Consider the following 24926-nt stretch of genomic DNA (forward strand, 5'->3'; position numbering starts at 1 on the left):
GGGGGGGGCATGGGTCGCCGGCGGACCTGTGGGCTCGTCGCTGCAGCTTCCTGGAGGCTCTGCATTGTGGTGGCTGGGGTCACCTGGTTCTTCCCTCTGCTCCTCTCTGTGGGGGTGCGGTTCTCCCTGTTGGGAGACTCCTGGGGCTCCGGGCCTGTGGGCCGCTGTGTGTCTGTGGCTCCGGTCCTCCCTATGTTGCCATTGTGTCCTGGGGGGGCGGGTCTGTGGGCCCCTGCGTCCACTATTGGGCATTCTTTTGGAGAAATCTGGTGGTGGCGGGCGTGCTTGCGCGGGTGTTTGAATTCAGGTGCTTTGACAGATGCACGCTAGGTTGGGTAGTGGTAGAAGCTAGATGATTCCTTGTGTGATGTTGAATGTTTCATGGTGATATTGTGGGTGGCATTGTGCTGTGCATGTTGTTTTGTCATGGTGGTCTCTCGTTTGATCTATTTCTCTTTTATTATTTATTTACTCTTCTTTCTTCTCTTTCTTTAAAAAAAAATAAATAAAAATTGAGCGATGATGATAAGTTCATTGAAACACTTCACAATGTTTCTACACTTAAACTGAGCTCAAGAGAAAAAATAAAAAATTAAAAAATTAAAAAAAGAACAATTACGCATCACCTTTTTACGTTTTATCTCCTGCTAAGTGATCTGTGTGACTAACTAAGCATGCATTTTCACTAAGAGTGGGACACATTCTGAATACTGATGTGAAACACTTTGCTCACAGATGTTCAACACCTCCCTCATCATTAATTTCCTATCTTCTCTCCTCACAGGTGGAGAACCCATCTCAGTTTATTCAAGGCTACCGTGTTCTGTATCGGCAGACTTCAGGACTGCCCTCCCCAGGGCCGTGGCAGATGCAGGACGTGAGGATTGCCTCCGAGAGGGACGTGACTCTCTCTGGCCTGAAGAAAGGCATTGTCTACGAGATTAAAGTGCGGCCATACTTTAATGAGTTTCAGGGCGCAGACAGTGAATCCATGACAGCCCGCACAATGGAAGAAGGTAAGCAACAATTAAAATGGTTTATTTTCTGATAAAAATCCGTAATACTGAGGAGGGTGCAGTGTATATTAATTACTCCATTACAAGATGTTAACACCTTGTGTGTGGGTTTTTTTTTTTTTTAACCTACTTTTATATTTAGTTGCTGGTATAAATGCACTATGTCTAGATAGTAATGGATAATGGCATTTCAAGTACTCCCACCTACACAAGCTTGCTGCTGCAAGTGCCACCTCCCCTGTGTGTGGAAACAGGTCTCCCAGACAGCACAGTGGGGCTCTATGACAACTCAAGGCCTCTGGGGGATGGAGGGCTGAGGAGGAGGGCAGAAAATGTCTCTTGTGACTTTAGCTCAGTTCTCCATCTCTGCTGAGCTCTGCACCCCTGCTGCCATGTTCCATTCAGACAAGCATTATATGACCCCCCTAGCTAACCTACTTACCATTGAGCATTATGGGTGGTAACATGTCTCGTTGTCCTCATGGTTGTTTTGTTGCACGAGCCACTGAACAGCTACTAAGCCATCTTGTGCCAAATGTTTGTGGTCTAAACTTCACATTTCATTTAAAAAAGCAAGAAGTTATCTTCCGTATTGAAAGTATGCTACTGAAAGTTGTGATGGCGTTATGATGTGCACATTCAGTAGGGATGTATATTTGTACCAAACTGTCACGGTTCAGTCATAAAAGATGGGTTTGTCTCACCAGACAAAGATTCAGTCACCTACAAGTGTCACTATTATCTTAAAGAGGTTGCACAGTTTTTCTTTGCTTTTCAATTTTTGATAAAATAATAGAAAAAAAAAATGAGTAGAGACAAATGCATTCTAAAGAATTCCACCAAAACAAGGCAAGTGCCATAGCTCAAATCCAGCACAAGAGCTTGAAGAGTGGTCTCTTTGTTTCAAATTAAAAGTGTGAAAAATATTTGCGTGACCCTTGAAGAAGGAAGTAAAGAGCAAAAGGCAGGATGCCAAAAGGGTCATAATTCACTTGCTTTGAAGGATCCTCCGGTGTTGAACATAATGACTCAAATTCAGTATCATACAAAAATGTCACTTGTGTATTATTCATTCATTTTTGTTATTTCAAACTTGTATCAAGCCATTATTTGTGCATACTGGTACACTGCTAAAATCTAGGAGTAAAATGCAAACTGACTAATACAAAAAAAAAGCCTTAAGTATTTGTGCTTGATGTTTTAAAAAAAGATCTCATAACATGACCTTCCTATCAGTACAAGAATACTATAAATTGGTAGATAAAACTGGTGAACAAAAAAAAGGATAACCTCCAAGGAGCCCAATTAAAATGGCCACACAGGATCATTTCTGGTTTTTACCAACTGGGCCACATGGGATCCCAGTAACAAAGCATCATTGCACTGGAAAAATTGTCTTGATCTACCTTTTATCTAAAGTCTATGAACAATTTTGCAGAGTTATCACCAAAAGAAAACATCAGTTATCCCTTTAAAGGCATATTGAGACTGTGGTTCTGCTTTTACGAAACTCTTTGTGTCTTAGGGCAACTCATATGAGAAATACCAATATCTTCTACAGTACAAGGACAGAAATTATATACTAAAGCTAATATAGTTTTAGTAAATTGCTCGTGCGAGTAAAGATGAAGAGATTCTGTCATCTGTTTGAGCCAGAGGCTTTGCAACAATGCTGAAAGCAAATTAAAAGAAATAATACCACATTAAATTTTCATATCGGTATTATGGTAAAGATCAAATATTTATTTTAATGTCAGTGATATAAATGTAAGACAAAGGTTAGGTTAAGTCTTTTTTAAAAAAATGAATAATTTAGGGATCAAGCTAAGTGATTATGCAAAAATGGCTTTAATATTACTACAATGCACATCTTATTTTGCAGCTTACAACATGTTATTGCAGAAATGTTTCCTGATTCACAGTGTTTTTTGTTCTTTTTTACTTTTAGCAACAAGACAGGTTTGCTATTTTGTGTTTGGTATATCAGCATGCATGTTTTTAAATGAAAATGTGTGAATAAATTTGAAAATGTTCAAGTAAACACACACTTAAACACTACATCTAGCAACATTGGTCATCAATCTGATAAACATATGAACAGTTGGCATTTTCTGCCCTTATGACCATTTCTAGCAATGTTATCTTGAGTTATTACTGGTATTGTAGGCATCTCTCTCCCCCTGAGGGATTGTTCCCATACATTCAAAGAACACTTAATGTATCCTGTCTTCTAATGCAAACCTTAAAGTGACTGGAAAAACCTCCATCTGTTTACTTGAAGCAACTTCACTGAAACTACAGCTGGAGGGAAAACCAGAGGTCACTTGGGTGATGGTGCATTATCATTTGATATTTAAATAGATTTATACTGAATTACTTTTATGGGGTAGTCAGAATGTGGAAAAACAATAAAACAGAAAGTATTGTTTTCATTTTCTTTATCGTTTGGAAAGTGATATGCTTCATCTTGAAATTCTAATGTACATCAGCATTCTTCTTCAAAAACCTAAAGTAATTTGTGACTTAGCTTTGTATTTTTTCAAAGCTATTAAAGTATTTTTTTCAGTTTTCTTTTTAAACTCCATTGGAAAATCTCGTTCCCTTGCTCTCTTTGCATTATGCAATTTTAGTGCTTAATTCTGTATTTAGCATTATTTAAGTTTAAAGTTCTATTGCTGAAAATATTGGTTAAGTTATAGATCATTTATAGGGACAGCCAATACAGAATACAATAACATAGAAGAACTTGCCAAATAGGAATGTGATCCAGTGACTCAGAATCTGCAGACACAAGTTACCATGGTGATTGGCGCCTTTTCTGGAGTCCTGAGGGCAAAGGGGGAGTACATATTACTCCTCATGAGACAGACAAACATAAATCATGTTAGAAAATGAGCCTCGGAAAAACTGTTTCTGTCCAAAACCTGTAAGTCATAAATAACAGAGGCAAGACCTTTTGGTTGTCATAAACATGTTTTTGTGCATTATGTTAAAGGTCTAACAGATTAAAAAGAGAAATTTAGATTTGAACATACGTTTTTTGCTCAGATATAACGAAAGGTATTAGCCATTTGGGTATTCTGTCCTTAAGGTGGTAATCAAGAGAAAATTGTAAGAGCTATATCAGGGAGCAATATTATGGGTAAACCAAGTCAAAAATGCTTCATTTTCATGTAAAAACTATAGAAATGTAAAGTTCGTGGGAGCTTGCAAATGTTTGGTAAGTTTAAACAAATTAAAAGTTAAAGGGAAAATTTGTATACTTTAAGTTAAAAACTCTGAAACAAAATCTTAAAATAAATAAAATAAAATAAAAAATAAAAGTAAATGGAAATAGATCAAACCACCGGTGCAAATATGTGAAGTCACTCTTCCTGTCACTCATTTTAACTTTCATCGATGTTTGCGATGTTTGTTTGAGCTGTAGTTACATATACAGTAGTAATACTATATTATATTTGCATTAACATATAACAATGACCAAGAAAATGCTTAAAAGTTTCACCTAAATGCATTTTAAGAAAAAAAAACAAAACAAAAAAAAAACAAATTATTATATTTAAAAATAAACAGTTTACAGTAGACATGAATTTGTAATATATGCGTTTTCACAAGAATATGTTCAAATGTAAACATATCAACTTATCTGCAAAGCTACTTAAATTGTCTTATAAACCATAAAATGCTTAAACAATACTGGGAATCTATGCACATAATTATGCAACTGTAAGTTGTATTTTTTAGCCTTTCTAGTTTAATTCAGCAATTGCTTGATTATTGTAGAATGTTGTGTACTTTTATGTGCAAAGTAAAAGTATTAATTGAATTCAATTAAAAAAATAAATAAATAAAATATTTGTACAATTACCCAGAAAGTGAAAGGCAACTTGAGTTAAGTTTTATTAATGTTGGATATGTTTTAAAGTTAGAACTAAATTATGTTAACACAAAATATGTTTCTTTTTATCCCTAGCTTTAAAGTGGATATTAAAGTGATCAATTTAAGTGATTGTTTAAAGTTACTTTATATTTCTTTTAAACAAGGGGCAGATATAAGATTTGTCTTCTTTCTGCACTCTTTTCATTCAATGTTTACTTTTTGATGAATTTGTTTTGTTTCTTTTAAATGAATGAATAATGAATTAAATGAAATTAAATGTTAAATGGCTTTAAACATCTGTGAAATCCTTCGTTTTCTACAACTGGTAGTGGTTGGTCATTCATTATGATGAAGTTTAGCAACTTCTCGGTAAACATTCGAGCTCTGGGGCTTCAGCTGCCTGTTATTTTCGTTCAGTCCAGTGAAGGCAGATTGATTTCGGTCAGCCACGCTCAGTCTACTTCTCCTCCGACACGGACAGACTGAGCGTGGCTGACCAAAATCAGACTGCCTTCTCCGGACTGAACGAAAATATCAGACCGTTGAAGCACCGGAGCTTGAATGTCCATTGTAAAACTAACTTTACCGTGGTTTAATGTGGTGCTATGGCTCTGCAGACATTGCACGTTGCTGTCTTGTTTTGTGGTGTTTCTAGTGTAAAATACTTCCACACGGCGGACATGTTTCGATGAAAAGTTTGTTAGCTGTTAGCCACAGTGCTGCTAACTCAGTCCTCATGTTGTAGCTGGCTGCAAACTATGAACTGGATTTCCTGAATGTGAGGCGGGTCTTATTACTCTGGGTTCATGAGACACGCCTCCATTCAGGAAATCCATTTCATAGATTGAAGCCAACGTGCAGCGCAACCACAGACATGCATCAGGGATCGGAAATATCGGCAGGTTGGATCGGAAAATCCAAAACGTTAATTATGCTGGTATCTGAGCCCAATACCGATACTGGATCGGCCCCATCCCTAATATATATATATATATATATATATATGAATATATATATATATGTGTGTGTGTGTGTGATTGGGGAGGGGGGAGTACTTGAGAAGGACCCCAAGCTGTATTTTGTCTATGAGAACTGTAAATAAACTAAATATAATGTAACTTTTATCATATTAAGGGCCATTAATTTTCTTCCCTGTGATTTAGTAAATTTCCTTTAATTTGTCGTCCATCTGTAATCCATAGGAGTTATATACAAGCCCCCCCCCCCCTCCCCCCGCATAAAATATTTGATCTTGCTTTACGTACTATAGAAGTGTCCTAGTGTACAAGACAGTAGATTTGTCTAAGCCTGTCTGACATTAGTTGTCTCAGAAAGTCAGTGTTGTCTAAAATACAGTAGCTGAATGTAGATATGCACACAATGGGTTGAGAAGATGTGTGATTTGTAATAAAAAGATGACTTCCCATATATCTAATTTAACTCCTTTGTATTGCCAGACTGTCTTTATTTGGAAGGCATCGGAAATATGTTTAGAGCCTCATTTTTAGACACAAGTTAAATCATTCATAAATTATTTTTGTCATCCATCTAACAAAAGAAAATATGCTCTTTTACTCGTGTGTAAACTGAGCCAGATGCTAGCCTCTCCATGTATCCTTGCCTCATTACATCCTACCTGATAAAACATTAACTAGCTACGTGGCTTGCCTTCGTGAGACACTCTACCCATGTTTGTGTTTTATGTTTGCCATTTACAGAACCAAGTCCATCTGTTTCTTCACAGCAGCAGTCTAGGCCAAGATAAATGCTGCACCTGTTTTGGCCTTTCTGCACAGCTTTGAAATTTTCTGCCTCTCATGTTATGTGAATATACTGCAGTAAGCTTTATTATTTTACGGCCTGTTAATTAGGGTCGGAGTAGTTCTTTCATCCGCTCAGACAGAACATAATGTTAGCTTTAATGGGATTTATACAAAGCTACATTGTGTGGAGGAAATGATTTATTTAGCTGCATAGAGCTGATGTTAAGCCCTGTTCTGCCTCTCGTCTCTTTAAGTCTGATCTGTTTGTTGACTATCAAGGTAGAAAGTTGGATTTTTGGCACCAATTGACTCAATATTGGAGGCGACAAACCATCTACTTTTTTTTCTTGGCACAGCAACTTACACGCATATCTAAACTTGCTGATCTGCTTGGAAGGGTTGTCTTGTTGGTAATTAGAAATGTACAATTTGGACCCCATAAAGCTTGTCCTGCATAACTTAGGATGCTATTAAGATATTGGAGTCTTGAACTCATCAAAATGAAGTGTTTAAAATTCCATCTGCTGGGGTGGTTTGAAAGTACCTTGTTTTAGTGCTTGCTATGTGAAAATGAATTGAAGTAGTGAGCGAGACAAATCCTGAATTGACAAGATATATATTTCAAAAAAGAGATACCTTTTCTTTTATAGAAAGTACTTATTTTATCTGTGTATTTTTATTTTTTTTTATTTTGCTATCCACCCTTGACCTATTAGCACCCAGTGCACCTCCACAACAAGTGACAGTGTTGACAGTGGGAAGTCATAACAGCACATCCATCAGTGTTTCATGGGACCCCCCTCTCTCTGACCAACAGAATGGCATCATCCAGGAATACAAGGTAGGCTCAGCTTCCCCCCAAAGATTGCAAATTGGTTTGTTTATTTATTTATTTATTTTTGGTCATGTATAATGCAGCATCCTTCTGAAGTCTGTCTGCTGTGTCTTCCATTGTCAGATCTGGTGTCTGGCCAACGACACTCGCTTTCATGTGAACAAGTCTGTAGATGCAACCATCCGTTCAGTTGTAGTCGGGGGTCTACACACCAGAGTGCAGTACCGCGTGGAGGTGGCTGCCAGTACCAGCGCTGGAGTAGGGGTGAAGAGTAAACCCCAACTCATCATTCTGGGTAATCCACTCACACTTCCAAACCTGGGGAGGGTCAAATAAAATGACCTCATAATGGGGTACCTGGGTCTATATAGCAGATCAGGAGTGTGGAAAAATGATTTAGCAATTTATCGCCCCAGAAGAAAGAAGATTGCGCTTTACAACGCAGACGTCTGCAGAGAAATCAATAGTGATTCATTAAGTGTAGTGTCTGGGATCACTGTGCCAAGAACTGTTAGCTATATCAATAATCCCTTTCAGTATGTGGGCAGCTGGTGCTAACATAGAAGGCAATGTTTTTGTTGGGGCTTATCACCTCATCACATCTTATGAAACAGCTAAAGGATGCCCTGACTGTATGAGCACAGAATCAATATGGCAGCCCAAGCCAGATGCTCTTCATCTGTGAATTTTGACTGGTATATAATAACACCCTTAACACACTGAAGAAATGGGAAGCAGGCCTATGGACTGAAGCGGTAATGATGGGGGTAGGGGGTTGGGTTGACAGAGAATGGGTTTGGGGGTGGGGCTGTTCCTGCTGGAAACTGTGAATCTAATTTCACAGTGCAGTGGCCGCAACAGAAAATCAAACTCTGTCGGAGCTGCTCTGTCAATCTCATGTCTTGCAGCTCAAGTTGATAAGTGCGCTGCTGAATTGATTAAGTCTATATTGGATGCACTGATGCTATTTATTTATTTTATATATTTTCTCTCCTCTTTTTTTATTTTCTTCTTTCATTGTCCTCATAAGGATGTTTAAAGTACTGGTACAATAACCTTTTGATCTTGATGTATATGCTTTAGTCAGGTGCAGGACTTCAAGTACTTGGTGTCAACTGTTCAGGAAAATAGGGAGTGTGAAAAATAAATTAAATAAAGAGTCCAGGCAGGATGGAGTGGATGGAGAAAAGTTTCAAGAGTAATTTGCGACAAAAGGGTGTCAGCAAAGGTCAACGGAAAAGTTTACAAGACAGTGGTGAGACCAGCTGTGTTGTATGGTCTGGAGACAGAGACATGGACAAAAAGACAGGAGAAAGAACTGGAAGTGACAAAAATGAAGATGTTGAGGTTCTCCTTAGGAGTGATAAGGATGGATAAAATTAAGAATGAGCTCATCAGAGGTAAAGCACATGTTGAACAACTGGGAGATAAAGTTAGAGAAGCCTGACTGAGATGGTTTGCACATGTCCAGAGGAGGGACAGTGGGTATATTGGTAGAAGGATGTTAGAAATGCAGCTGCCAGGAAAACGACAAAGAGGAGATATATAGATGCAATTAGAGAGGACATGGAGGTAGTTGGAGTGAGGACAGAGGATGCAGAGGACAGAGTGAGATGGAGGATGATGACTCACTGTGGAGACCCTGAAGAGGAAAAAGCTGATAGAAGTTTTGCTTTTTTATATATATTTTCCCCGTGGAATTATGTTGGATTTAAATTTAATTTTTTTCATTGTTGTGTTTACACTGAAGACATGTTTTATATGAAATTTAATAAACCTTTTTCTAGAAACATATATTAATAGTTAATACTGTTTTTGGTATGCTGAAAATGATTTAGGCAAAATTATATTTTATCTTTTATAGGTAGCTTTTTGAACAACACTAGTTCAGTGAGTAGAGTTTACGCTTGATGGGACTGGCAAGCTAAAGTTTAGTCTAACAACAACTCAGACAAAAGCCAATGCCACTTTCAAAGAAATCCAAAATTTAAAGTTACAAAGTGGTTCATTTCATAATACCTTATAGTTATTTGCAAGCACAAATGGTAGTAGCAGCAGCAGCTAGCAGTACACACACATGCACATCCTCCTGGAACTTCATAGCTTTTTTTTTGTTTTTTTTGTTTTTTAACCAGACTGTATAATGCAACAGCGATGATGGAGTAAAGGTTTACAAAATGCATTTACATAGCCCAGTATAAAATTTTAAAACTAGAACAATCCAAAGTGGAGAAGGCCCTGCTCTGACTACCTATTGTTAGCTCATCATTTTATTCTCATTAAACCATCTTACAAAGTGTATTTTGCTGTTTCAGACACCTCCAATCTTCAAACTTTTATTGCGGAGTGTGGAAAAGTAATGAATAAAACATTTACACCACCTCAATCTTAGATTTAACTGTTTGGCAGAAATAGTTTAGCAGGAAATACCCCTGCTGCACAGGAAGTGCTAGCCGTTTCTGCTAATATTTGCACTCACGGATACCCACAGAATTATGTGTTAATGACTGTGTAATGCAAAACTGACAATGATGCTAAAAAAATTTGCATTTTCGTGAAATTATTTAAAATTTTGGATACTGGTGACTTTGGTCTTGGCTCTGCTCAGGTTAGTTTCAACAGTCTTGCCAAAGGAAAACTATGTTTTTGTTGTTTGTGTATTTTGTTCAATCTGAAAATGCTCTGAGCTGGTAAGATATAAATATATTCATAACCCGAGTATAGAACCTCAGTTCAAAATGCCCACGCTATTTCTTAAATGCACATACCAGTACTTTCTCACAAACCCTTTTTTTAAGGCTGCTTTTTTTTTAGTTTGCATATTTTTTAACCTCACAGGCATAAACTGACATTTAGACACGTTTGTCTTCTCTGTGCGTATGCTGGTTCATCTGTGGTGCCTTCAGGAGGAGAACTGAAAGATGTAATGACCGGATCAGAGGGCAACAACAGCATCTCAGACGTGGTGAAGCAGCCAGCGTTCATTGCTGGTTTGGGAGGGGCCTGCTGGATTGTCCTCATGGGCTTCAGTGCTTGGCTGTACTGGAGAAGGAAAAAAAGAAAAGGACTCAGCAACTACGCAGGTAAATGAAAACACATCAATCTATATAGTTCTAAATCAGCAGAACATCTCACAGCACAGTGGGTCTCTTGCCCCCAGCAGAAGCTGATGTCGTCACAGATGTGACTCCATATGAGGTGGCTAAAATGCAGAACAAAGGAAAATATATTCAGCACAGATGGAAATAGGCTCTATTTACTTTAATTCACTGTGCAGTGATGTGCATCAGCTGTGCTGAGTTCCATCAGCACCACACCTCAACACACTAATACATTCAGACGAGATAAGTAATTTAACATGCCCTTCTATTATCAGAGCCTGGCTGGTGATGTTTGTCTATTAATATGAGCTTCATCTAGGGTTTTGGTTTAGAAAATTCTCTTAACATGCCGCGAGTCAAGCCTGAAGCTCTATGCATTTATTATAGAAAGGCTGCAGGTTTCATTCTGGTGGTTTAGGGAGCGAGCACAGTTTCCTTATTTATTAAATTTTACGATCCAATGTCTCCAAATAAAATAGTGAACTGTGATCTTTACTCAAAGCATCATGTTTACATTTGAATAGTTTATTTGTGTTTTTATCGTTTTCGTTATTTTTTTTATTTATTTTTTTTAACTTAGTTGTTTAAGATGAGCAGCACGGTGGCGCAACTGGTAGAGCTGCTGCCTCTCAGCGAGCAGGTCCCTGGTTCAAACCCCGGTCCAGGGGCCTTTCTGGGTGGAGTTTGCATGTTCTCTCCGTGCATGCGTGGGTTTTCTCCGGGTACTCCGGTTTCCTCCCACAGACCAAAAACATGCATGTTAGGCTGATTGGTAACTCTAAATTGTCCCTAGGTGTGAGTGAGAGAGTGAATGGTTGTTTGTCTCGTTTGTCTCTATGTGGCCCTGTGATGGACTTGCGACCCGTCCAGGGTGTACCCCGCCCCTCGCACAGTGATTGCTGGACATGGGCACCAGCGACCCCCGTGACCCAAAATGGAATAAACGGGTAAAGAAAATGGATGGATGGATGGATGGATGTTTAAGATGATACATTTATCAAATGGTAGACTATTTTAGTTCTGTTTTACAATAAATCTCTTGTTTGTTTTGATTAACGAGAAATACATTCTATATTGTGGTAAAAGTAATTAAATAAACTTAATATTATTCTCTGTGTATCCATTAAGACAACCAGTGTAACCCAGGCAGGGCTGGGATGTACTGGTCAGACAAATCATTAATCTAACTTGGAATAAAATTTCATTGGCAGTAACAACAGAAATAAACTAGAGAAATTGCAGTTCCTGCGAAAATTCAGTGTGAATGCTCATTGCTGAAGAACTTGCTGAAAAACAGCTGAAAAATGCCAAAAACATATGCTGAAATGTAGTTGAAATGGAAGAACAAGCCTAAGTTTGCAGAAGAAAGCAGAAAGAACATATTTGCTGAATTAGGTTTAAATAAGAAGAAATGAGAACAAAAAATAGGAAATTACAAAAAAAAGCTGAAATTAGCAAAAAAAAAAACATAGCTGAAAAGTAATTGAAAAGGCAGAAAGAAGCTGAAACTACCAGAAGGAAGTGAAATGTGGTAAAATGAGCAAAAAATATGTGGAATTAGCTGTAACAGCTAAAATTAGCATAAAACAGCTAACTAGTAGCTGAAATAAATGAATGTAACAGAAATGAGCTGAAAGGAGTATAACAAGCTGGACATAGCAGAAAGATGTTAATTAGGCTGAAAGTAGCAAAAATTTGCACAAAACCTTGGATTTATCTGAAAAATCTAAAATTATATAAAAGGGTAGCTGAAAGGGTAGAACAAGCTAAAATTAGCAGAAGAAAGCAGAAACAACATGTTTGTCCATTTAGGTTGAAAGAAGCAGAAATGAGCACAGAAAAGTGGAAATTATCTGAAAAAGGCTGAAAATGGCAACCAAAAAAAGTGCTGAAAAGTGGTTTAAAAGAAGCATAAATAATCTGAAATTACCAGAAAAAAGTGGAGAGAGCACATTTTGCTGAATTTGGCTGAACAACGTTTAAATGGCTGCAAGCAAATGTGGAATTAGCTGAAAATGTGTAAATTAGCATAAAAACAGTAGAAAAAGGTGAAACGCAGAAAAAAAGATAAAAGAGCATAGCAAGCTGAAATTAGCAAAAAGAAGTTAGAAGAGGCACAGAAATGTTTTAGTTAGCAGAAATAATCTGAAAGGAGCACAAAACAGCTGGAAAAAGCAGCTGAAATTAGCTGAAAAATGTTTCCGTTTGCTTAAGGAAGCTGAAAGAAGTTAAACCAGAACTAAATTTGAATGGAGAAGTAAAAGGGTGTAAAAAGATCTAAAGATGTGAAGGATGTAAAATGAGCTCAGTTCATTTTCTATGAGAAAAAAATGATAGAAAAGGCAAAATATTTCAAAAAGCTAAAGTTGTACCAATACCAAAAGTCATAGAGGATTGTCCTGAAACTGCTGAACATTTGATATATGTTGAAATAGTTTGAAAGCTGTGGGACGAGAAATGCGCAAACAAACGTATAGAAGAAAAATGGATCACAATAGTGTGGACGCTTCATAAGCATTCACAGAATAATCAAAGAAAGTAAAATGAGCACACTCAGTTCTTATTTTGTAACTTCACATTTTTTATACATAAAAAAAGTGGCAAAAATGTACAAAGTAGAAGAAACGTGAGCTTTTTAACTTCTTTCTTTGTTTAATGACCTCTCATTTTTGCTTTTTTTTTTTTTTTTTTTTTTACGCAGTCCAGTCATTCACCTTCACTCGGGCAGGTAAACATTTTCATATCACATGCTATTCTTTTTGTTGGTGTGCTGTTTATTATTATACATTGTGGTTTAATTATTTCTGTCCTTCTTTTCTCCACAAGTTACATTCCAAAGGGATAGAGGCCTGATCAGAAATGGAAGGTGAGAATTTCACCTATAAAACCCAGCAGTCCTTCTACCAAAGCTTCTGGTGACATTTCAGCACCACACCGTGCACTGTACTCCGACACCACCAGCTCATTGTAAAGTCTTAAATGAAAAGTTCTCTTTTAGTGAATGGGATTTGCATAGTGGTTTTCCCTGCGTATTCAGACTGTATTGGTGTATGATTTGCGCCAGTGTTCACCTGATGAAATCATTAATCACTCCTTTCAAGTACACGCTACCAATTAATGCAGGTGGGCAGCTGTTTTGTTCACCGTCCCCCTCTCTCTCAGTTCATCTGAGGTTGTCGTGGAGTGAGAGGTTGCAGGAGAAGGAGAGAGGTGATGAATGTGCACAGAGAGCACACAGCCTTGAGTCACACAGACCAGAACATAGGGAGACAAGAGCAAAGTGTTGGACCATGAGACTTTTCACAATGGCCCAAAATGTTTTTTTCTTGCTTAAAGTGTACCAAAATAAGTTTTATTTGGATCTGTTAAAATATATTAGTCATGTCCCTTATATTTTTATTATAATAAAACATAGAAACAATTTTTGCCAAAACGAAACAAGATGGTGTGTTAGAGTTACTCAGTAGAAAACCCAAAGAGGCAAGTATTTATTTATTTATTTGTTTTTGTGATTGTTGTTTGCCAGTTTTGAGAAAAAAAAAGTCAAGAATAAAGAGTCCTGTTGTGCTCCTGAACCATAATTTTATGCCATTTATATCATTATTATTGTAGCCTAGGATTATGGATGCACAAAGTCACATACAATTCCTTAATTGATAAAACCTATTCTCATATATGAATTTTCCACAAAATGTAAGTCTCTTTTAGATATTTTCACAAATTGTTATTATTATTATTAATCAATCAATCTTTATTCCAGACACAGAAAGGTCCATAGTTAAAAAAATAAATAAAAATAAAAATAAATAAATAAAGGTTAAAGATATAAAATAAAAACATGACATATTCACCGAGTCACAAATAAATGATGACGCCAGTGATTCCACAATTTTGAGTAGAGTCTCACTGTACTAAAAACAGGATTTACTAAAATTGCAATTATATTATTGCATGACACAGATAATCTACACATGCATTTATACATAAGATTCCTGAGCACAGCTGCACAGGTAGGAACAGCATTGTGTACAAACATATGGCTAGCACTGCTCCATCTAGGCACTTTGAATAGTAGCCTCATGCCATCATTGTATGCTACATTGAGTTTATGCAGGCTACTTTTGTTGTATCTTTGCCAAAGATGGGCCGTGTAAAATGAAGTACAAAAAGCTTTAAAAAGAGCTATCTTCACAGAAGATGAACACATACCAAACTTTCTGATAAGAGTATTAGCTTGTGCATACATCATACGATACTGCCTACAGATGTCACGGTCATCAGACAGGTCATCAGTTATGTAGTGTCCCAAATATTTAATTTCATTACATGCATTGAGGACATTGCCAGATAAAAAGAAATCAGGGGTTATCAAATGCTTATCTGCCCTGCTTCTAACAATCATAACATTGCTTTTCTTAGCATTATATTTGATGTCGAAGTCATAGCCATATTGGGAACAGATCCTTAGTAGTTGTTGAAGGCCAGCACTATATGGGCATAGGATTACCAAATCATCTGCATACATGATGTGATTGATAATGCGGTCACCAACTACACAGCCTGTTTTACAACAAGTCAGACGCTTTGATAGTTCATCCATGTAGATGTTAAAGAGGTAAGGGGACAGTATACTTCCCTGCCTTACTCCATTACCAACATTAAATGAATCTGACAAGGTGTTACCCCATTTAACATACATCGATTGATGACCATACCAATATACAAGAATTCTAATGAGATATTTGGGTACACATCTGCTTTCTAACTTGCAGAACAGTTTTTGGTGATTCACACGATCAAATGCTTTAGAAGCATCAATAAAACACATAAATACTGTGGTGTTGTGCAAATTATACAATTATTAATAATAATTATTATTAATAGATAGATAGATAGATCGAGACTATATTGTTATCGCACCCCCCCCCCCAAAAAAAGATGGTTTAGTTTTTAAATTTCCATTTTAATCTAAAGTAACACATTTATTCTCATTATTTCACCTTTGCTCATCTTTTTTCTACATTAAGCTTTTTAATTTTGTTGTAGTATTTGAACTTTAATAAAGTCAACTCTAATATTCACATAGTTTTTTTTCCAACATAATAATTTAGATTTTAAAACTGGGACACAAGCTATAACAAGCTATTTATTTTATTTATTTATTTATTGTTTGAGTGACCCTAGCACCTTGTTATACAGAACTAAGTGCTGCCAAAACTCCCGGGACAATAATTTCTCCCGAGTAATTTCTGTTTCAGTGGCAAATGAAGCTCAGTGCAATATTATGCAGCGCAGTTTCACACTGAACATGCAATTCCTTGGATGTGCAGGTGTCCATACACACCTGCACATGAACTGCATGTATATGCTAATATGTCTATCCAGTTTTGCATCACCTGTTTCAGAAGCACATCTCTGTTTTTACAGCCCATGATCTGAAAAGGTTGTTAATTGCCTTTTTCCTCTCGTTGAAATGCTGCCTACAACTTTCCAACCTTCAAGTCAAAGCGCACATTCATGACTGTTGTATTTCACATAGAAGGGAAAAAAAATGACAGACTAGCTTTCCTAAACCACCTAATGGGCTTTTGCTGGCTCTGTTGCCATGGAGACAGTACTCCAGTGTAGCTGATCTGCCAGAGGCTGTCCATGATTCTCAATTTAAAATGTAAATTTCTGTTGTGCCAAGGCTCTAAAGTGGATTTAGTGTGTGTTTAAACCTGCCTTGTTTCTCAGGGGAGAGTTAGTGGTGGATGGTGGGTGGGTGGTGGCGGGGGGCGTGGAGTTGTGTGGTTCTGATTTATAGACTTGCCATTTTATGTCTCTTTGTTGTTTTATTGTTGCCTCTGTGCTGGGCGGCTCCACGGGCTAGAATATGCTGAATGAGTTTTCACATCAATTTGTTGTTGAGGCAGCAGGAGGAAAAGGAGCAATATGGTTACAGGGGAGGCTGAGTATTTAACAATGTCACCACTTTTCTGCCCCCCACCACAATAATCCCTTTGTTTAACTTCTCACAGCCGTCCGGGTCTGTTGAAATCGGGAGATCCAGGCCTACCGTGGTTGGCTGACTCCTGGCCTTCCACGAGCCTCCCAGCTAATGGAGGCTTAGGGAGCCCAAAGAACGACAACAACTTTGGCCGAGGAGGTAAGAAATAGTCATAATGTGTTGGGGAGAAACACAGATTTAGCAATGCCTTGTTGGACACTTTTGATGCTCATCCTTTGAGAAGCGGCATGACAGCGCACGTCACATAAGCACACACACTCAAGGCCAAGCACAGGCGCCCAAATTAAAAGAGCCTCTGAGGGTTACAGTTCACTAATTTGATTTGACACGTTTGATATTTAGCTTTAAGTATGTGGTGTTTGGATTTATTTTGGTCCATCCTTCCATGCCATTGTGCATTCTTCCAAGGTTGTGTGAAACTGACGATCCAGGTTTCATGAATTTAATTTATGTTTTTTTTTATACTGTCTTTGAAGCTTCTGGGCTTTTTGTGTGGAAGGCAGTAGAGCCGAAGGTTAGCGCTGCTTGAATATCCCCTCTTGAGAAGACTCCAACAGGCCCCCGCTGAGTGTTGCATGCTAATTATGGTTGTTGATAATCACTTCCATTTATATCAACTCTGTTTTAGACCTGTAGTTAAACTAATGCAGAGTGCCAGAGCAGCAGGGAACATTAATGACCTTAAAGATTGTTAAATTCATGTCAACTTATTCCTCCGTGTTTCGTCGACTATTCATCTCCTCACTTTGTCTCTGTCGTACTTTCTCAGATGTTTTACCGTCTGCAGCGGTGGAGAAAACTGGCACCATGCTGTCTGATGGTGCCATCTACAGCAGTATTGACTTCATGGGGACAGGAGGCTACAGCAGCCCAGCGCGAGGCAGCCAGCCCACCCCTTACGCCACCACTCAGATACTCCAGTCCAACAGTTTTCATGAGCTGGCTGTGGACAGACCAGATCCACGCTGGAAGGCTTCTTTACAAGCCCAGCAGGAAATGGCAAACATGGGCTACTCCCTAACTGATAGACGTCCTGGTGGCGGTATGAGCAGTGTGTATTCTGTGTGCATGGCTGATATGTTTTTAAGTCACTGGCATTATTTATGTTTTCTTCTTCTTTTAGAGTAGTAACTGCCAGCTAAACCTTGGGGAAAAATTAAACATGAAAAATGGATTTATTTACATATTCACAAAAATGGACCCTTGGGACTATGTTCTTAATTACTCTTCTATCTTCATCACAGTTCTACCCTGCGAGCTTATCTAGCCCAGAAATGTCATGCAATCATGACGCATTCCTTTGGCTTAATTTGATTAGCGATGGCAGAAAAATCCCTCAGTGTTCAAGGTTATTTATTTAGCATATATACATTTTGTGAAGCCGTGGAGGCATGTCGGTCCACACTTTTGTAGCTGTGCACAATAGGCTACATGCTCAACTAAATGTCAGCGTGACCAAAGATAAGAGATGGGAAAGTTGTATGGAAGGAACTTAAAGTGGTTTGCAGCAGGTTTTAATACCTCTTTAAGAAATGTCAACATTTAGAAAATGTTTTAGTGTGCTGTCAGCACACACGAAAAAGGAAATGATGAACTTTGTGTGGCAGACAGGTTTGAAAATGATTGTAGCACAAAAAGATAAAAGATATCTAAGCTTAGCTATGTGTATGTGTCTGAAATTCAGTGTAGAACCATATTTGTGAGAAGACTATAAAGGGATTTCTTAGCATTTTGAACAGCTGCATGTCTTTATCCACACCTAGGTGCAAAAGTTGCAAAGAAAAAGAAGATCAAGGGAGGAACAAAAAGCTCTAAATCAAACGGAGCATGCTGGGCTAGCATACCCCTGCCTCCACCACCCATGAACCCTCTCCCAGGAACTGAGGTTGACCTTGATCGTTACCCCCAGGAAAACCATAAAGGAAGGTAAGATACACTAGGGTCTCATCAGTCTTTGTCCTGGAAAACACAAGTGCACCAAAATGGACACCAGAAAAAAAAAAAAAAAAACATGCAAACTTTGAGGCCAAAATTTTATGTGAGGCTGCCATCTGAACTTTGGAAAACAGATTAACAACAAGAGGTTATTCTGAATAGGCTACTTGAAGAAAGAAGTGCATAATAAAGAACAGTTAGCTCTCCTTAAAGGTATATTAACCACCGCTTGTTATGCCAGAGTTTTAATAGCATTGTAGCCGATACTGGTCAAATCTTAAAAATAATATTATGCAAAATGTTACAGAAAGGCTTGCCAAGACATTACATAACGCATAGATTGTTTTAGTTCACTATATGTAAAACAGAGTTAAAGCCATTAGTTGCTAATTAGTTAAGGCAGCTACTTGAACTGGACTGACTCCAAAAGGTAATCAGTTAAATATGTATGTTTAACAACTACAGTACATTCTGAGAGTGCTTCATGAGATATTTTGCTAATACAGTACTACAAACAAACAAAAAAACATATTATTTACTACCTTTTGTCTCTTGGCAATAGATGAAGACATTTTCAATAAATGTTCAGAATACGATTTGTGTTGTTAAAGCTACACGCATTTACTTTATCTACATGTCGTTTCTTTTCCACCTGATGCGACAACAGTTGGGCCCCGTCGATGTCCATTCAGACCTACCACCACCAGAATTTAGACAGTGAGGCAGAGGAGGAAAGAGGTCCCACCCCACCCCTGAGGGGCAGATCTTCCTCTCCAGCTGCAGCTTCCTTCAGCAAGCCATCATCCTCCACCCTCAGCTCTGCCCACCATGAAGAGATGCAGTCTATTTTGCAGGCCCACTTGGATGAACTCACCAGAGCTTACCAATATGAAGTAGCTAAACAGGCATGGTAAGGATCTTTAATAACTATTTTGCAACTGCTAAAGTCTTTTTTTTATCTTTGATGAATACCAAAATAAATACTTTTATAAGGCTTTGCAGTTTCCTTGAGATTTTTTTGGTTTGCACAGTTGCTCAGAAATGGTACTTGCTATTTATATCATTCTATTATTCTGATAGTTTGGAGTTTGATATCAGTGACCAGTATTTGAGCATAAGTATAATGTTGGTATTTGCAGCCCAAACCTGCAATACACACAACTTGCAGGAGATAAAACCCATCTCTTTATTCCACCTTTGAGAACTGGATAAGTTTGGGCAGGCACATGTTGGAGGGTAATGACTGGGTTTAGCCTTACACTCTTCTGACATCAGTAAATAGAGTTGGTAATTACGCATGCATCTTCTTTACGGTGGGACGTGAGCCATCATGGAGGACAACTGTGCAGGAGATAACAGGCATGTTGCTGACAGCCCTGCCCATCCAGATATCCTTTATCCAGTCCAATTACAACTCCATTGTGTTACTTCAACACACACCAGCGCTGCGAAAGTAATCAGCTAAAATCACTGCAGGCATTCAGTCTTTGCACATGGCATGTTTGGGCGTTTGAATATCCACTGATTTTGTACTCCGTTTGTTTTACAAGAATTTCACTGCTCATTATTTGACCTTTATTGCTGTGTGATTATTTTTACACAGTTTATTAATACATACTGTTTGTCCACATTCAATTAGGCATATGAAGAGCAATTCCAATGTGTCCAACTCCCCATTGGATTTCATGTCTAGTACGCTGGGCTCTGATTTGGGGGCCAATCTTCTTTCTGAAGAAGAAGATGAGGAGGAAAAGGAAGATGAAAAATATGCTGTGGTGTCAAAGAACTTGTGCAGCTTTGATTACACTCCTGGTCACAGCATGGATAACTTTGACGGCTCAGGTTTGTCTTCCAAATACATTTCCATTTAAACCTACAATAACTCCTTTCTTCAAGAAAAAATGGTCTATATTAGAGGTTCATTGTCGAACAAGGTGTATTTAGAATCAGTATCAATTTTTTAAACATTTGTACAATTTGTAGAATTGTCCTTTATAGGTGTTCAGTTTGCCAAATGGTTTTAGACCAATAGAAAAAAACACTTTTTTTTTTTAAATCATTGCAGCACATTGGGGAAAAAAAACAAAAAAAAAACATTCAAACATTAACATAGTAAAAAAAAAAAAATGTCAGTCACTTAGAATAAATTTAACAATGAGAAAGCATTTCAACAACAAAGTCAAGTCCAAGAAAGGAAACTTGTAAACTCATACTGTAGTCCCTCGTTTATCGTGTGGGTTATGTTCCGAGTGACCCCAATACCATGTTGTATAAATAGTGTTAAATTCTGATCAGAAAGTCTACTTGGTCATGGTTTCATGAACTCGTAAATATTAAATATATCTTTTTGATAACATACTCATTTTAAATATCTAGTGTGCATTTATTTTGAGAAAAAAAAACATTATAATAAAAGACAGATGGAGTCATTCTTTGATAACCGTAGAAGACATAGCATCATATTTTAAGATTGGGTGCATTTATAAATAGGTTTCTGTCTAACAGATATGCTTTAGAACTGGAAATGTTGAAGGTTTCTTCCACAGGGACAGAACTGTACCATTTTTAGACTCCATGATTTGATAGGATACATTTGACGGGTTCGTTAACAGTATGCATTTCTTTTAGTACTTTTAATAAGCTATGACAGGGCAAAACACCAGCCACAGTGACTATAAATATTTACAAACATTAGCAATGCAAATATGCTGTCATTTCATATTTGATGTACATTTAGAGTGAAAACTCTAGATGAACGTTGAGATAGACTGAAATGAATAGTTCAGTGGAAAGTTTTTTTTTTTTTAATATTATTTATATTTCTTTTCTAACCAATATAAGGCTGTTTTGTTATCTTCCTTAGCCCAATTTATTATTTTTTTGTGTGTATTACATTAATTAAATCCTCAATATCTGTTGAAAAGGTTGTAGATTTGTACTCAAATAAAAACCACTTTAGCCAACTTTTGTAAGGATCAAGAAATTTACTCATGACCTTTGCCATATGTGAGCTAATTAATCATTAATATTGGTGTATTGCTTCTCTTTTCAGGCAAAGCCTCACCCTACAGTCACTCAGACAGCTTTGGCACAGCGGACCATGCTGCACATGGGACACATAGCCTTAGACACAAGAGGGCACCACTCTCTGCCCACAGTCCTCAGACGGACATGGTTGGAACTCTTCCCAGACAAAGAGACTCCAGCACAGACTGTAAGTTTGAACTCTCTGATATGATTTATTAAACATTACTCCTCCGGTTAGAAGGGCCAACTTTATGTCACAATGTCCAATTTTGTATCATTTTACAAATATTCTCATCCACCATCCACTCGACAGCCCAAACACCGACCACAAAGTCTCTACATGGCATGGGTTCCCACGTGCACAGCTCGTGGGCAGCTGCAGCTTCAGATCCCTCTAAGGAGTGCATGGTAACTGTATCAACACTAGAAAGACAACATATGGCTTCCTGGAGTGGCACGACATCATCAGGCAGGACCACCCTGAGCAGGGGTTCCCACAAGAGATCTGGCACAGATCTTTCCCACAACGGGCATCCTTCCACTAACGCCTCTGACAACAGGGAACACTGTAAGTAATCATCGTTTGAAGCAAGGATCAGTGTATGTACAACACACTAAATGTATCCAAGTAAATGCTGTGTATCAAAAAAAATAATTCAATGTGACAGAATTAAATTTTAGCAATATAGTTTGTTCCATGTTTGTTTAAATGGTTTATAAATTTTATTTAGTGAACACATTTTGGGCAGCACGGTGGCGCAACTGGTAGAGCTGCTGCCTCTCAGCGAGCAGGTCCCTGGTTCAAATCCTGGTCCGGGGACCTTTCTGGGTGGAGTTTGCATGTTCTCTTTGTACATGCGTGGGTTTTCTCTGGGTACTCCGGTTTCCTCCCACAGACAAAAAACATACATGTTAGACTGATTGGTAACTCTAAATTGTCACTAGGTGTGAGTGAGAGAGTGAATGGTTGTTTGTCTCGTTTGTCTCTATGTGTCCCTGTGATGGGCTTGCGGCCCATCCAGGGTGTACCCCGCCCCTCGCACTGTGATTGCTGGACATGGGCACTGGCGACCCCCGTGACCCAAAATGGAAGAAGCGGGTAAAAGATAATGGATGGATGGATGTATTCATTGGATTTGAAATCAGATGTGAAAGAGGGTTCTGATCAGATCTGACTCATGTTTGAGAAAAAAGCATGATAGAGGGTACTTTTGAGGCTCTTGGGAATCGGCTGCACATTTGCAAGTAAACAGAGTACATTTTGGCTTCATTGTTGATTAAAAAAGTTGTTTTACACAGCAGTTTTTAAAGATTTTTAAGTTAAAGTTTTCTGATCTAAAAAAGTTAAGTCTGGTCCTCAGGACTCTGCGGTTTACACTCATCTCCAGGCCAGAGGTCACTCTTTCAGAGATGAAGATGTTCACATCCTGGATAGAGAGGAACAATGGTTTGAGAGAGGAGTAAAGGAGGCCATCTTTGTGAAAATAAATTGTCCATCATTAAACAGGGGTGAGGCAGCACGGTGGCGCAACTGGTAGAGCTGCTGCCTCTCAGCGAGAAGGTCCTTGGTTCAAACCCCGGTCCAGGGGCCTTTCTGGGTGGAGTTTGCATGTTCTCTCCGTGCATGCGTGGGTTTTCTCCGGGTGCTCCGGTTTCCTCCCACAGACCAAAAACATGCATGTTAGGCTGATTGGTAACTCTAAATTGTCCCTAGGTGTGAGTGAGAGAGTGAATGGTTGTTTGTCTCGTTTGTCTCTTTGTGGCCCTGTGATGGACTTGCGACCCGTCCAGGGTGTACCCCGCCCCTCGCACAGTGATTGCTGGACATGGGCACCAGCGACCCCCGTGACCCAAAATGGAATAAACGGGTAAAGATAATGGATGGATGGATAAACAGGGGTGGAGGCCTACGTGTTCAATTGTCCCCCTCGTACAATGCTGTTATTGCTAGTATCACTCAGCCCTCTGTGAATAGTAAACAGCCATCAGTGTGCTAACGACCCATTGTTAGGCTGATGGTCCTTCTTGATTATGTGAGCAGCTGGTTTTGGTTGTCAGCAGCAAAACTGGTTGATCCACTCTGAGAAGGTGCTATTTATAAGACAGCAGAATACAGCTCCTCAGACTGAGGAAGTCTTTCGGATGAAAGACGAAACGTTTCTACAATTTTTTTTTAGTTTGTTTTGTTTTTTTGAATGTCCAGAGGACCAGATTTAACTTTTTTAGATTTTTCTACCTGGATTATTGAGCATGCATCAGAAAGGTTTATGATGATAGTATAATAAATTAAACACAGTCAAAGCAGCTCAAGTCTCTTTGTGCCCAAACCTGAGCATGAAAAACTGTCTGGAGTCTGCCCCAGCTTTCACACAGTGACTGGAGATGAGCTCCATCTCCCCTATTATAAAAAAAGTAAAAAAAAATAATAATAATAAAAAAAAAATGATATTTATTAGTCCCTCACTACTATGCGGTTTGACTGTCGCAGTCGCTCTTTCACGTTTTTTCAAAGTAATATTGAACATGACACAAAATGAGCTGCAAGATAGGCATGGATTTTTTATTTAAAATAAATTATTTAAAATTATTTAGCACCAGTGTGAGCCCACATGCACAGGGAGAAGTTCCCTCCTGCAGCATGTCATGGTCTCTGCTCTGTAGAGGAGAAGTGGGAATGTCCGAGAGCGCAGGCAGGTGGCAGAGAGCGAGATCATGACATTCTGTGCTCTTTTAGAGCATTTAGAGTTTAGAAACATTGTTTAGAATATTGTAAGGGTGTGGGAAGGGTTTAAAACACCTCACACACACACACATGCTGTGGCTCCCTCTAATAACTCACGAAGGTCGAGCTCTTGATAACTGATGGCTTTATTTAGTTTAACAACGACATCTTTACTTTCATTGTCAAACCACTTTCACCCCTGTTAGAACGACAAACAGAAAGAATAAACCTGAAACATTACTCTTCATGAATATGTACATTTCACACGTAAAACACAGTGCAGATGGGGCACGTCAATGACCACGTTACTAGCTGGAGAATTCTTGCTACAACATTCGTTGTGACACACCTTCATAAAGATGTAAAAAACAGTAATCACACACAAATATACAACCAATTTTTTATCCTTCTCATCAGTGCTTGACATGCTGAACAAAGAAACGTACGAGTTGTCGTAGATAAACGTAGATAGATAGATAGATAGATAGATAGATAGATAGATAGATAGATAGATAGATAGATAGATAGATAGATAGATAGATAGATAGATAGATAGATAGATAGATAGATAGATAGATAGATAGATAGATAGATAGATAGATAGATAGATAGATAGATAGATAGATAGATAGATAGA

General features: G+C 38.2%; 1 protein-coding gene across 1 annotated transcript in view; it reads left to right on the forward strand.

Moving 5' to 3' along the window:
• The window catches only part of LOC119420638 (roundabout homolog 2), a gene marked incomplete at its 3' end in the record, with an annotated part of 28319 nt that extends 6184 nt beyond the window's left edge, over window positions 1-22135 (forward strand). Inside the window, 13 exon segments of the mRNA XM_037688057.1 lie at window positions 785-1016; window positions 7376-7500; window positions 7618-7789; window positions 10401-10577; window positions 13297-13323; window positions 13422-13461; window positions 16616-16743; window positions 17375-17647; window positions 18369-18531; window positions 19208-19450; window positions 20180-20382; window positions 21593-21754; window positions 21881-22135. Coding sequence (XP_037543985.1) covers window positions 785-1016; window positions 7376-7500; window positions 7618-7789; window positions 10401-10577; window positions 13297-13323; window positions 13422-13461; window positions 16616-16743; window positions 17375-17647; window positions 18369-18531; window positions 19208-19450; window positions 20180-20382; window positions 21593-21754; window positions 21881-22135 — 2200 coding nt within the window.
• Window positions 22136-24926: the final 2791 nt, after the last annotated feature.

This window comes from Nematolebias whitei, chromosome 14, assembly GCF_014905685.2.
Source record: "Nematolebias whitei isolate Nwh7 chromosome 14, NemWhi1, whole genome shotgun sequence".
NCBI lineage: Eukaryota > Metazoa > Chordata > Actinopteri > Cyprinodontiformes > Rivulidae > Nematolebias > Nematolebias whitei.